This window comes from Lissotriton helveticus, chromosome 2_2 (genome assembly GCF_964261635.1).
Source record: "Lissotriton helveticus chromosome 2_2, aLisHel1.1, whole genome shotgun sequence".
In the NCBI taxonomy this organism is placed as follows: domain Eukaryota; kingdom Metazoa; phylum Chordata; class Amphibia; order Caudata; family Salamandridae; genus Lissotriton; species Lissotriton helveticus.
Window position 1 is genome coordinate 79582923 of NC_136060.1, and position 15844 is coordinate 79598766.

The window sequence follows — 15844 nt, forward strand, 5'->3', positions numbered from 1 at the left end:
TTTCTCTTCTTTGCATAATGAACATGTTAGATTATCTATGTGCATTTTCTATATCTAGTGACTTCATTGTTAGGAACAATTTGCACATAAACTGTGCGTCTAAACTACTTTTTACTGGGTTCATATTCTTTTGAATAGGAATTTCTGTAAATACTACATCTATGTTAGAATAATAATATTGTATTTTCCCTGTTCTATAAAATAAACTTGACAATACACTACACGAAATGCCATATGTTAACAGTAAATGGTGATAGGTTACTCGTTCAGCTACTGATGTAGGTAATTTCATAAAAACATAACAATCACTAATCTCCATTGTCTCTACATATTGAAATAACAACTTTGGGAATACGTTTAATGAGGTATCATTGTCATTTACTGTGTGGTGTAAATCTCTCATCTGATGCTTCTAATTCTACTCTATCTCCTTTCATGTAAGCTGTCTTTTCAGTTAGGTTAGTGTCATTCTTTTTATCTGTTATCATAAGATAAGGAACTGCTATAGTTAAAAATAGCCAAATGAGTATCACTAATAACTAAATACATATACAAACCCTACAAGATCTTTTTATTCAATTTCTTTTTGGTCTTTCTGTAACTCTGGTCTCAGCCATTTTGATTTCAAGAAGATTTCTCTTCTTTCTTTTAATTTCGAATCAAAATCTTTTAAGTACATGAAGGAGGTCTCACTTCCCCTTCGTCAATCTGTTCTACGTTTGCTTCTTCTTCAGATTCTTCATTTATGTCTAGATTCTCAAACTCTTCTAGAATCACATAGGTCCATTCAGGTCCTTTGTATTTATTGTTTAATATTTTCAATCTTGAACTTCTACGAATGTTTTTAGCAATTGACTGTTCACCCTGAGTTGGACTTGTAACTTCGTTTACTTGTTCAGAATCTTCATTTATTGTTTTTAAACAATATCTTAATCTTTTTACCCCACTTGGCCAATTGTCACCTTTTCTGACCCTTTTGACTTGCACTGCTTTTTCACCTTCTTGATCTCTTTCGAGAGCTCTGTTGTTTTCTTTACGTTGTGGCACAACTTGATTTTCTTCGTTTTCTGAGTTCCTTTATACCTTACCTTGTTCAGGACTTGTCTGTGTTGCTTTTTCTGCCTGAACTCGTTCTTCTGTTTCTACCTGTTCAGGTATTATGTCTAGTTGTTCTTTCTTCCCGTACTTGTTCTTCTACACCTAACTGGTCCTGTTCAGGTCTTACTACACTTTTCTTTTTTTCTGCCTGAACGTGTTCTTCTACACCTGCCTGTCCCTGCTCAGGTCTTATGACTTATTCGTTTGCCTGAGTATGTTCTTCTGTCCTTATCAGGTCCTGCTCAGAATCTTCGGTTTCTTTGTTCAATACATCCTGAGCATGTTCTTCTATACCTGTCTGATCCTCACTATTCTCCTGTACTTCTAACTTTGCCCTACTCCGTGTTTTGATGAAGACTTCAGTTATGTCTAATATGGGCACCCAGTCCTCCTGACTTGTGCTCAGTTGTTCGTTGTCAAACTCTCTTGAGTCTCTGGCTCCAGGCGCTTTGACTGTACAACCTTCAGCAGCTTCACCTGTTTGCGTCAGTTGTGGTGTTTCCTCAACAGGAGCTGGCACCCTTTTTGTATGACTGGCATGTACCCAGTTTCGTAGGCCTGCATATTTCACTGCTGTTGTAGTGACCAGTATGACTTGTTGTGGCTCATCCCACCTTGGTGCCAGGCACGGCTCTCTGGTGTGGTTCTTTATCACCACCCAATCTCCAGGATTCAAATCATGAGCTTGATCCCGCTGCCTGGCATAGATCTTTGGGATATGAGGATATTAAGTAATTTGCTGACGTGCTAGACACAGCTTTTATCTTCTTTTAATTGCGGGTGGAGTTTTATGTATGCGTCACGCTGGAGCATATTATCTGAGCAGTGCAAGGGCAGTTGGCCAATGCTTAAGCAGAGTGATGAGGGGTGTGGCTCAGTTGTATGGGCTGTGGTGTCATATGCACACAGGCAAAGTTGTCAGTATGTCACTAAACGAATCATGGTATTTGTAGTATGGATGAGATCTGAGTGACTTGCCTATTTAAATCATGGGAAAAGTGTCACTACAAGATAATGAGGCAGTTGCGGGCAGCATAGTTATTGAAGGAAACTTAGTTGAGAAGAAAAATATGTTATTGTGGAAAAATAGTTCTTTGAGATCAGTGATGACTGGGAAAAACACAGGGGTGAGACTGTCAAATCTGTAGATCGTTGGTAGGAATGTATGACTAAACTGGCAAATTCGATATTCCGCAGTTGTCCCAATTGCCTCAGAGCCATTCACACAGCCACTCCATCACCCATACATCCATTAACACACACACACCCATAGAGCTACTCACACAGCCACTCAGTCACCCATACAGCCACTCACACTCACCCACTAATACAGCCACTCACCCACCCATACAGCCACACACACACTTATTCACCCATACCGCCTTCCACACTGACCAACACACCCATACAGCCACCCACACACCCACACCCACACTGATACAGTCACACAGCCGCTCAGATAACATATGTTAGAAACAGTATCACTCAGTAGTGCAAAAAGAATATTAATTTAAATCATACAGTTGTTTGGTATATATCTTTAAGTCTCAGAAACGTTTACCAAACACTTACACTTTCTAGAAGATGTCCTCATTGATGTGATTTAAGATGTCATCAGTGATCTTACTGTCATGAGTGACGTAATATGTGAGCTCATAAGCAGTGCATTGCCGGGACGTAAGTTATAGTTAGCTCAGGTGACTGTAACTGCTGAATTTCAATGGTTTTCTACTAACCAAATCTGAGCCTAATTATAACGTCCCCGTAACCTTTGTTTGTTCAGTGAATTTCAATGGTTTTTATTTCCACACTTTATTTCCTAACTGGAACATTTTAGAGTGGTTTTTGCCAATTTCATAATCCGGTCATCCTTCAAGACATCGTCTGGTATTGCAATATGTAATTTACATTGATCTGATTAATGACAAATTTGCAGTCTTTTCTTAAGTCTAATACATATATATAAAGATATTTTAATTAATGGTTGACATCAGTAATTTAGTAACATAATGTTGAAACTTGTATTTATGTAGGTAATTTTTGGGAAAAACACTTTTTAATTTTATTTGCTGTTGACAAGATATTGTCTGCTGGCGAACAGTCTGTTTCGGTTCTTTTGGAAACAGACAGAAATGCTGAGTATTTTTAAAAATATTTTTTAACTTCATGAAGATATTGTTTTTTTGTTCTAGTTGCCATTTTTTTTAAGCACAAAAAATACAAAAGAATAAATAACAAAAAAAACACAAAACAGTTCCAGAAAAGAGGAAAAAAGGTTCTCTTTAGAAGCATCTTTCATGGTTAAAAAATAGATAAACTGTATGTTTGTGTATATGTATGAAAGGCTGGTGTAGAAGTGAGGTGTGAGAGGTTGTATAAGTGATTCAATGGGTGTGTGAGTAGCTGTAGGAGTGGTATATGTATTAGTAAGTGAGGACAAGTGTGCGTATGGATGATTGTGTAAGTGCATGTATGGGTGAGTGACTAAGTGTATGACTGGTTTATGGCAGTTTGAAAGACATTTGCAGCACACCCTTATGTTTACAAACACGGCCAATGTGGTGGCGTTAGATTCATTAAATCAATATTTCATGTGCTCATTTCTTAGAACAAAATTTTTTGGTATTACGCGAGGGATAGGACGCGTCGTGGGACAGGAGAATACGGTCCTCCTCTTGTTTTGCTGATCGGAACTTATCAAGGTTCAGAATTCGTTATTCCCGATACTGAAAGGAGTACATCTCATACAGGTTTTGAGACAAATTTCTTTGGACTCTAGCATCAACGATCTGATAGACCTTTTCCACCCATGTTACTACAAGGTGGTGAAGCATTAGATTAATCTCTTTTAAGGGGGTCCGGTGTAAATCATTCCGGTGCTCTCTAAACCAAATAGTGCATTTGAGGATCAAGTATATACATAGTTACGGTCTTATTAAAGACAGGAATCAGGAATCCGTTTTCTTGTCGCCATTTGTTACTCGTTCGGTTCCACTATCATTACGCAGCTGGCCTTGACAAAGTCCATGGGAGGACGAAACAGGTGTTGGCTGTTTTGTTCGGATCGAATATCAAAAGAGAAAAGAACAATAAAAGGAATAACATCATTTGAAGATACTCATTGATGTGGATTCGCTTTTTAAATTGAATGCTCTTTGTCACCAAAAATGTTTGTTCTAAGAAATGAGCGCATGAAATATTGATTTCATGAATCTAAGGCCAACACATTGGCTGTGTTTGTAAACATAAGGGTGTGCTGCAAATGTCTTTCAAACTGCCATAAATTTGTGTACACAACTTGTTTTGGTAGTGGGTGCCAGAAAGATCAAAATAGCATCCCGACAACAGTTGAAAGCTTCATGCTTCTAAAGAATTCTTAGTTCTCACACTGTAAATTGTTGATTGCAAATGATTACTAGATGTGCAATTCCATCTCTTTAAAAGGGAACACTACTACCTTCTTTTTTGTTAACCACTTGGATGCTAAGGCTATTTGTTCTTCTTCATGTAATTTCCATTGAAATCAATGGAAACTCCATGACGAGCTGGGCTCGTCATGAGCGTCGAAGGAGTTAATAAGTGTATGACTGGTGTATGGGTAATTAGATGAGTGCATGAGGAGTGTGTGGGTGATTGACCAGATGCATGAGTGTGTATATGAGTGGCATATAGGTGATTGACTGAGTGCGTTTATGGGTCACTGAGTGAGTGTATGAGTGTGTGTATGGGTGACTAAATGGGTGCATCTGTGTGTGCATGGGTGACTGGTTGAGTGCAGGAGTGTGTGACAGAGTGAGCAAATGTATGAGTTGTATATGAGTAAATGTCTGGGTGCCACTGTGTTTGGCTGTGTGAGTGTTTGAGTGGGTCTGTAAATAGGTTTTTGAGTGTCTGAGTAGGTCCATGAATGACCCTGTGAGTGGATGCAAGAGTGTCTGATTGGGTATGTGAGTAGTTGCATGAGTGTCTGAGTGGGTCTGTCAGTGGTGTGAGTCTGAATGGGTCTGTGAGTGAGTACATGTGTCTCTGAGTGGGTCTGTCAGTTAGTGCAGGACTCTGAGGCGATGTATGAGTGGGTGCATGAGTCTCTGAATGGGTTTAGGATTGGGTGTGTTAGTCTCTGAGTGTGTCTTTAAGTGGGTACATGAGTGTCTGGGTCTGTGAATGGGCGCTTAGTGGGTCTGTGAGTGGGTGCATGAGTCTCTGAGTAGGTCTGTGAGAGGGTTCTTAAGTCTCTCACTGGCTCTGTCAAGTGGGTGCCTCCATCTCTAAGTGGTTGTGTGAGTGCCTAAGTGAAACTGAGGGTGGGTGTATAAACATATATTATGTTTTCTTAAAACTTTTTTTAGTGATATACGCAAATTTGTCGTGATGTTACATCGGGGCCACACTGACGGTCGTGGCAAATTTAGAAATATTGTGGGTAGGTAAAAATACTTTTTTTTGCCTCTTTTACTATTAAGGGGTTCCTCATACACCCCTACATTCCTTTCATTGAGTCAGGGCACATGCAACCTGAACCCTTATGCCACTTTCTACCATTTGGTTTGCGCCCCGGGGACTGCTCCAATGAGATAAAATGGCATCCTCAACTCTCTGCTAATTGTTCAGCCAGCCAGTCACAGCATTCCTATTGGCATGCTTATTCGCGATTAATCTTGAAATCGTCATGAATTAGTTCCAATTGCAGATATCCTTATTTGGTTTTCCTTAAATTTCTCAACAACTTCTAAACGGATAACAAAGCGTGATCGGCGAACCAAAATTTCATTTGGGGCTCACCTCTGAGGCGGAAAGCCGGATGATAGCGTTTTTAACTGTGTGCATTTATTATTCTTTTGTGGCATTTGATTTCAGTTTGGTGCAGATTTTTAAAATGAGTAATCTTACCTCTGGTCACATCGCTCTCGCAGCGCAGCAGACTACGTGCTGACGCTGGGGAGAGACTGCTCACAGCCACCATACTGGGTGGGGGAAAGGGTTGCGGTCCAGTTGCTGGCCGCATCCCACCCTCCTCCATATTGGATTTAAGGACGATATCATCCTGTCCGCGCAGCGGGCGGGCGCAGCGGGCGCGCCAGCGGCGCGCCAAAGGCAAGCCCGTCTGCGCCCATCTGCGCCGGGCCGAGGGCCATAACCCCTGGTCCGGTTGGGACAGCTGAGCACATCCGCTACTCGGCTGCCGATCTCCTACCGTTAAGGTCAGTCCAAGGCAATTCCTGTTCCCATTACGACCCCGAGCTTATTACCCAAACGGTAATTTCACCTGTTCTAGTTGCGCGTCCTCTCTACCGTTTATTAACAACAAAAAGCGCGCCAAGCCGGGTCCCATTAATAAAGTCAGGAAAATGACCATTGCACTTATCAACGCAAGATCCCTGGGAAGGCATAGACAGGAAATCCAAGATCTGATTCTAGATAAGAACATAGATTTGTTATTTATAACTGAGACCTGGATGGACACTGAATCAGACCCAGATCTGGTGGTCGCTGTACCGCAGGGATATATGGTACATCGACTAGATAGACAAGGTAAGAAAGGAGGAGGATTAGCGGTTATTACTCGAAATAGCTTCACAGTCAGAATATTCCCCTTTTTTCCACCTGCTGTGAAGCCTTTCAATTTTCCATTAAGGTGACTCCCTCATACAATCTGAAGGGAATTCTCACTTACAGACCGCCCGGTCTCGTGCTGCTTTCCTGGCAAATTTTAACTCACTGATCGAGCCTTTGGTGACTGAGGACTCTTTTATAGTATTAGGGGATCTGACCTTTCATTTAGAGAAGAAGGAGGATGCTGAATCTCAAGCACTAAAGGGAGATCTGGAAAACCTGGGGCTGGTTCAATTGGTTAATGCGCCCACTCATGAGGCCGGCCATACCTTGGATGGCATTTTCTCCAACATAGTTGGGATAATAGTCCAGGATATTCTGCCCCTTACTTGGTCCGATCATCATGCCATACTCTGTGTTCTTCCCATCACTGACTCTCCCTCATATAGACAAGCTCGTCTAAATCATGAGCCTTTTAAAGTATGGAGAGATATTGATAATGTAGCTCTCACAGATTTGCTGAGGAAAACCCGCCCCACTATATCTTCGGATCCTAACCTAGCCGCTAAACAATTTTCAGACTGGATAGGGAATGAGATGGATTCATTGGTTCCTTTTAAGACCATTTCTAGAAATAGAAAGGTGCCCTCGGCTCCATGGTTCACAGACGAACTCAGGAGACAAAAGCAAGAATGCAGAAAGCATGAAAGATATTGGCGTAAGTCTTACGACCAAATCAGTAAATCACGTTATAAGGAGACACAGCTCAGCTATACAAAAATGCTCATAGGGGCCAAGAAGAAGTTTTTTGGAAATCAAATGGACAATGCTAAAAATTCCAGCAAACAGTTGTTCGAAGTAGTGAAACAACTGGCTGGGAAGTTCGCAGACACATCGCCTGTTCCATCGCAGGCCCTCTGTGATTCATTGGCTAATTTCTTCTTTGCCAAAGTGAATGACATTTATTCTGAGTTTTCTGTTAACGATACACCAATCCCCTTTATCACACACACCAATCCGCCTACCTGCTCTCTAGATCAATTTGAAGGACTAGAGGAGGAACAAATCCGGGACATTATGCAGTCAATAAAAACAGGCTCTGCCTTGGATCCATGCCCACCCAAAGTCTATCTGCCGGTTATTGATTCCATTAGCACAGTCATCATGCAAATCTGCAATGTGATACTAAGGTCAGGGATATATCCGAACATGCTAAAAAACACCCTCTTAAAACCGCTCCTTAAAAAACCTTGCTTAGATAAGGAGCTGTTGAAGAATTACAGACCTATAGCCAGTCTGCCGTTTCTAGCCAAAGTGCTCGAAAAGGCAATGAATGGTCAGCTGTCTGATTACCTCGAGAAAAATAATCTGCTGTATGATACGCAGTTCGGGTTTCGCAAACTCCATGGCACCGAGACGGCCCTCATTAAAGCTGCTGATGATATCAGAACCATCAGAGACCAGGGAGGGACAGCAGTCCTCATAATGTTGGACTTACCGGCGGCCTTCGACACGGTCAATCACTCCATCTTGATTGACCGTGTCGGTAACCTGGGCATCCGATCTAGCGCTAAAGATCTGCTTGCTTCATTTCTTGCTAGCAGAACACAAGCAGTAATGCTGGGATTATTTAAATCTCCAGAACTTGCCCTACCCTGTGGAGTTCCCCAAGGCTCATCTCTAAGTCCGACACTGTTTAATATCTACGTGTCGGACTTAGCTAGAGTTATCAAGACCTACCAGATGAGCCTTACCTCCTATGCTGATGATACTCAGCTGGTGCTTGCGATTAACAACAATGGAGAACAGGTAGCGGCACGTTTTCAAGAAGGTATGTCAGCAATTAAAGACTGGATGGAGGCCAATTGCCTTAGGTTGAACTCCCAGAAGACGGAGGTGGTCATTTTCGGCAAGATTTCCCCACAGTGGTCATCAGTTTGGTGGCCCTCCTCCCTAGGAGCTTTACCAACTCCTTCTGAAAGGGTCAGAAATTTGGGAATAGTCTTTGATGGGAAGCTCAATTTTGTGGCACACGCCAATCAAACTGTGGCTAATGCTCATCACAAACTAAGACTAATACGAAAGATTATCCCTTTACTCTCGGAAAGTGCGGCAAAAACAGTGGTGAGCACACTTGTGCTCTCTTCTTTAGATTATTGTAATGGCCTATTTGCTAATGCACAAGCTCGGGTAATCTCCAAACTGCAAATGATTCAAAACGCGGCAGCAAGATTACTCTCCAGGACCCCCAAATTTAAATCGATTAGTCAAACCATTAGAAGTTATCACTGGCTCACGACCAAAAACCCACAATCAAGGGCCGAAGTTTCTCCAAGAACAGCTCTCGACCTATGGGGAGACAGACGTTTTACGGTGATCGCAGCCAGACTTTGGAATGCGCTCCCTTTAACAATTAGATCGAGTCAATCCCTGCTTCAGTTCAGGAAACTGTTGAAGACGTGGATGTTTAACCAGTAAGAAGTCCATTCAGCAACAGGTGTCACCTTCAGAGACCCAAATGAAATTTTTAGCGCCAAGACGCCCACGGGCGTACGTATGCGCTTTACAAATTGTAATAATAAATAAAATAATAAATAAATAAATTCCTGCCAAATTTAATGTAATTTCGTCCAGCGGTATGGGCTGTAGTCGTGTCTAAAGTTCCTATAGGAATTAACTTAGGAAATGCCCTTCTTTTGACCCCCCCCCACCACATGACAGATCACCCTGAAATTTTACATGCACAACATGACCCACTATGAGTCTTTTTTGGTAACTTTTGTGAAGATTTGTCAAACGATGCCAAAGATATAGGCAAGTCAAAAACACTTTTTCTATGGAAAGAGTCCTAACAGCATCTACCTACTGGCGACATACATACATATGGCTCACAGGTGTGAGAAAAGGCGTCCTCCGCTGCTGGCCGGCAGATCTGTGGGGGTGCCTGTGTAGAAGGAGGCAGATCGTAGGTGTCTGGTCAGTTGGTGGAAGGTCATGTACTCTGTTCCTTCATTGTGCAGGGCTTTATATGCATGGCTCAACATCTTGAACTGGCATCTCTTCTGGTTTAGGAGCCAGTGTAGCTTCTTGAGATGGGTGTGATGTGGGTCCATCTGGGGGAGTTGAGGATGAGTCTTGCTGCTGAATTTTGTATTGTCTGTAGTCTCTTTATGAGGCTTGCAATGATTCCTATGTAGAATGTGTCCCATAGTCCAGCCTGCTGATGACAAGGGCCTGTGTGACTGTCTTTCTGGTGTTGATAGGGAGCCACCTGAAGATGTTGTTGAGCATGTGTAGGGTGTGGAAGTAGGTGGATGAGACAGTGTTTTCATGTTTCTTTATGGATAGTTTGCTGTTCAAGACAAACAAAATGGGATATCATCTGAACTTGTATTGCAGTCTAACTGTAAAGCGCTATGGAAAACACTGAATACATAAATAATGCTGAGGTTGCATGCGTGGTCTGTTGGGGCAGATGTTGGGCGGAATTCATACATCTGTAGAAGTTGGCTCTGATGGTGGAGGGGTCTCCTGATAGTGAGAGGATGGGCTAGGTGTCATCGGCATAGGAGATGATATTAAATCAGTGCAATCTGACAGTGTTAGCCAGGGGGGTCATGTATGTGTGAAAGAGGGTGGGGCTGAGGAACGATCCTTGGTTGATTCCGCCGATGATCTTCTTTGGGTTTTGAGATGCACAGTGATAGACAGATTATCTGGGTTCTTCAAATAAGGTAAGAGACAAGCCATTTGATGGCAGCTCCCTGAATTCCGATGTGGTGGAGTCTGTTGGTCAAGATGTGATTGGAGAAGGTGTTGAAAGCAACTGACTGGTTCAGGAAGATTAGGGCTGCTGTTTCACTGTGGTCTAGGAGAGCCCGATGTCGTCTATGGCTGTAATCAGGGCTGTCTCTGTGCTGTCGTTGGCTCGGAATCCAGTTTGCGAGTGGGGGACAGGAGGTTGTTGTGTTCGGTGAGTTGCTGGTTGATTGCCTTCTCAAGAACCTTCACTGGAAAGGGGTGTAGGGAGATGGACCGATAGTTCTTCATTTCTCCTGGATTGGCTGATCGTTTCTTCAGGAGGAGCTTTACTTCAGCGTTTTTTCAGTCTTCTGGGAAGGAGGCTGAGATGATTGAGATGTTCTGGACTTTTTTGAGCTTGTCGCCAATCATCTTGCTCCCGAGGTTGAAGGTGTGGGGACAGGGGTCCGCCCAAGTGCACAGAGTTCATGATGGAGAATATGTCTTGGGTATGAGAGGATCCCAGTGGGTGAGCAGGTGTTTGGATTTGTGTTAGTGGGTGTAAGCAGTTTGAAGCTGTCTGCGGCGGGGTTGGGGTTTGAAGTTTTCATAGATTACTGAGATCTTGTCATGGAAGTAGTCCACCAGGGTGTCACACAGTTCTTGTGAGGTGATGTTGTTCTTCGGTGTTGGAGAACTCCTTCACGATGGTAAAAAGCTCCTTGCTTTGGTTTGTGCTGGCTTCTCTGTGGCCTGCTAGTGCTTTCTTCTTTATTTCTTTCTGCAGACGTTGGTACTGGTTCAGTGATGACTTGAATGTGATATCGTCTCCTATTTCTTTGCTGGTGCAACACTTCCTTTCTAATTGTTGGCAGTTGCTTTTGGTGGAGTGGATGCCTAGTGTTGTTAAGAAGGTCATCTGCATTGGTTTCAATCGCCCATGGGATGGGTGCAAGGCCTTGATGACAGACATGGCCTGTGCCTGCCCAGAAGATTTGACATCTTGGAGAATGTGTCATGCCTTATGGACACTGCCCCTCCATCTGGCTGAAGGCATAGTGCAGTGGAGTCCATGCATTTGGTTTGAGTACAAATCATTTACAAATACTACACGCTTTGCATAGCGCTCTCTGCATACAGCTGGAGGTTTTGTCAAAGCCCATGCTCTGTGCGAGTGCCTTCTATCCACAGGCAAATATAATAAGCACTTGATTATGGTAGAACAGGGATATGGTATATCATTTTAAAAAGATCTTCTGAAATTGGCTGGAAAAAGACCGTAGTTAAGTCTAAGTTAAAGTCAAGTTGGAAGAACATAGGTGACGTAAATGAACAAGAACTGAGTTGCACTGTCTATGATATAGAACCTAAAACTCTTAAAATTGGCCATCTAAAGAAGCGACACAACTTTAATCCCCTTGAGCAGTTACACCTCCTACCTTGCCATGTGACAATCATAACCATACACTTTTTCACATAAGTCTGCAGCTTATTCCATAGTATGTAAGATTACATTAATGAGACTTTGACATCGCCTCAAGCAGGTATTATATTGCACAATATTATAATGAACAGGTAGCCACCCAAGTTGTGTATTCAGTTGATCCATAGAAAAACTCAAACCAAAGAGCTCTTATTCCACCAATGTATTTACCAAAAATATTGTGAAGATCAGATAGTAGTTCTCTTTAAAGTCTAAAAAACAACTCAGTGATAGTATTTTACTTAAAAAAAAAAAGTCTATTGGTGCCTCAAAAAAGTGTAGGCATGGATATTGGGCACTTTGTGATACTGAATGACCTCTGCATTCAGATGAATTAGTCAATCAGAATTTGGGATTTTAATATCACCAATGAATGTTGTTAAAGAGGCTGTATGGCTGAAATGGCAAACTGATGGAAATTAATTAGTTTAGCATAATTGAATGAAAACAGAGTATAAATAAAAAGTAGTGTGTTCAGCAGAATAAAAGAAGGACGAATCCGCCCTTAAGCAAATACGTGTTACTTTACCCAGGACTATGATGTACATCTTTAATTTTTTGATTTGTCTTTGTGCCAGAATTACAGAAAAAACCTTCTCTCTTTGGGATCACCTGTGGAAAAATCGTGTGGACTATATGAATCCTCTCTACAGACCAGATCACAGTCAGACCCAAGGCACCCTGCGTCCGAACACTGCTCCGTGCAATTTCAAGTATGTTAGTACCCTGTTGATAATTTTAATTCTATTTTGTCCCCACCATCATTGGATCTATTAGTTCTGTTTTATTAGAATGATTTGGTGTTCACAATCTTTTTAATTTTCTGGTTATTTGCTTGCATTTGTCTAAAATTAAGCTTCACATAGTAGCCCTTGGAGGTTTAAACGTATTAGGAGGGCAGTTAACGCTTTGACTTTAATTGCTAAGAGGTACCTTCCTAAATACAGACTAAATTCCAGCATACACCTTGAGTTTGGTCTGTTGAATTTTTTGAATGTTGCAAAACTTTTTATAGGAGCAGCACAAAATTACACTATATAGGCTCTCATTATGAATGGCAATATTACCCTGGAGCATTAACTCCAGGGTGCATTCCACCCCAGGCATTACAAGTAGGCCGTTGCCTCTAGGCCTAATAATTCCATGCCTCAAGACACTGTTTGGCTTCACTGGGTGCAGTGTAAACCTAACGAAACCCACTTTATGGACGAGGCTACGAGAAGGAACACACCTGGAACCCTACATGACCCCTGCAGCATCCTGGGGAAACATGCAACAAATACCTCAGCCTACCCCGATCCTGACCTTCCCTGCCCAGACATCCACCTTACCCGCAGGCCCACCTCTGGTCCTCACCTCCCTCCTGCTGACATTTTCTGCTTGGAGCATGTCAGAATTAAGAGCCACAAAAAGACCAGGAAAGGATCCATTAGTCCCAGAAGATATTGTCCAGAATCTGAGACTTAAGCTCCCTGGCATTCCCACACTGAACTCTGGCACAAAGCAATGAGTAAATTGATGTGTATTGCGCACTCCAATTTATTTCTAATATATTGCAACAGCTCCAAATTGTTTACGTGGTGCGTGCAAGCACTGAATTGTATGCTGACCAACATACGTGAAATGAATAACAAAAACAGGACCAAGTACTGCCTTGTTCAACAACATAAGTCACATTTTTCACTTTTTTTTTTAAGTTTCCACTTCATCAAACATCTAGGTAATTGATCCTAATGCTTTAGACCTATCCTATAGACCAATCCTGTCCCTGTGAACCTACAATTATTAACTTCAAGACAATTTCAATTATATACAATAGTTGATCCTCCGTTGGTTTTAATCCGAACTCTAATGCCCAATGCATTTCAGAACAAAAATCCTTTCTTCAGGGGCCACTCGGTACAAAGAAAACAATAGTATAAGTAGGGTGTTGCCACAGCATTACTTTTCAAAGTTCCAATTTGTGTAAAAATACATGTAAAGTATCTGATGTGATATCACCCCGACCTCCTTAACGATTATGACATGAAACAAGCTCTATAGTGCCCATTTGAGACAAATTATATGTAATCCTGGTGGGGGTCAATGAGAAAAGCATACTAACCCCAACGATCAACTCAGGGTGAGAAACAAAACAAATGTGCGAAATATGCCAAATCAACCACCAGCCTTGTGTGGGCACACTAGGTTGTAAACTACATAATGCCCAAAATAATCAAAGATGTGAAACGTGCCAAATCCACAACCAGCTTTGCATATATGTGAGTTAAAAACCGCAAAAAGCCCAATCCATTACTCACGAATTCCAATTGTGTTATAACTTCTAATTTCCACAGATGCAGAGCTACCAACGCAAGCTGTTTAGCAACGGCAATATGTGAAAAACCCACCGTTAAAAATGGGGGTTCCGGTTGACTAGGGTATACACCTAAGCCAGGCAGAACCCACCACTCTAGTCAGGGTAAGGGAGGTGCACATCCCAAGATAACCCCTGCTCACCTACTTGGTAGCTTGGCAGAGCAGGTAGGCTTATCCCCGAGGCAAAGTGTACACCAGAAACACAATAAATACACCACAAAAGAGATTGCAAGACAGTAGTATATAAAAATATCTCCTATATTGTACATAAACACATAGACCACAATTACATAAACCATAAATAACTTTGACAACTAGGCAATTGTCATATTATATAACTCCTGAAATGATACTCTTTATCCTTTAATGGCAAAATATAAAACTACATGAACCATGACATCCGGGCATAAAATGCAGGCTGTTGGATTAGGAAGAGTAAACATGCAGCACCATAACATGAATGTGAAAGTAATCACACATATCTAGCAAATTCAAATTCAAAATAGACTTTATTCGGTGTATTTCAACCATAAAAGTACAATAAAATACATACAATACATACATCAAATTACATTATAATCCAGAAAGTAAGAGGGCTATGTACATTACATACAATAGATCTTTCATTGGTCCAAACATAATCGTAATTTAAAAGCCAGTTTTAAAAATTCAAGAACTTGAAGGACACCATTACTGTGTAGCAATTGTAAGTATAAAAAGGCTGGTCGTATCTGATTAAAATTCATTTTTTTTAAAAGAGAAATTAAAAAGCGTTTACGGGGGAATTCATAGTATTTACATAGAAACATAAAATGCATCATGTCCTGTGGAGACTTTCCGTCGCAGCCACAGGACGAGGGAATTTTACAGAAGCTCTCCTTTTTAGGTCTGATAAGCAGATGTTGAAACTGGTTGAATCTAAATCTTGTAAGCAAGAACTTATCGTGAGTGCTGAAAGTGCCGAGTAAATAAGGCTCTGTTGTCAGACATGTCTTAACCATGATAAATTTCCTCACACTTACTTTTTTTAGCTCAGCACCCTCCCTCTCTGCCTTCTTGCGCTGATAGAACAACTGCTTGACTAGATCAATGTCTGCCTTCCCAATTCCTGATGGGTGTTCAAACAATTCAGGGCGGCCCAACTCAGTAAAACATGTTTTTAAATACTTCAGCCAGGGAGTGCATAAAGCATTCTCAAGAGCCAAAAAGTCGTTAACAATCAAATGTGTCAGGGGGATTTCCTTACATAAACACATTTTCAGCCAACATAACAGAGGTCGTAGGGACAGGATATCGCTCAAATAGCCCACTCCTAGTTCCTCATGTACCATAAAGTTAGAAGTGCAGGCCGAAACACATAAAAGCCGTTTATAAAACAAATTTTCTGTGGTTTGAAGTTGTTCTCCAACCATATAGCCCCAGAGCTCACTCCCATATGCAGCCGTTGCTACGGATTTTGCATCATATAATTTAATCATAGCAGCCGTCGGTTTTTTACCAAGCTTTGACGCAAAGTTAAAAATGGAGGCATTGACCTTAGACACATCACATTTTTTTTTAGCAATTTGCGGGGCCCACGATAGTATAGAGTAAAAGAGTACTCCTAAATAA

The 15844-nt window shown here is 41.6% G+C and overlaps 1 protein-coding gene across 2 annotated transcripts in view; it reads left to right on the forward strand.

Moving 5' to 3' along the window:
• The window catches only part of MTMR7 (myotubularin related protein 7), a 243050-nt gene that overhangs the window by 164832 nt on the left and 62374 nt on the right, over positions 1-15844 (forward strand). For both annotated transcript variants that reach the window (XM_078678126.1, XM_078678127.1), the window contains exon 12: positions 12454-12588. In XM_078678126.1, coding sequence (XP_078534252.1) covers positions 12454-12588 — 135 coding nt within the window. The remainder of the gene's footprint in view (positions 1-12453; positions 12589-15844) is intronic.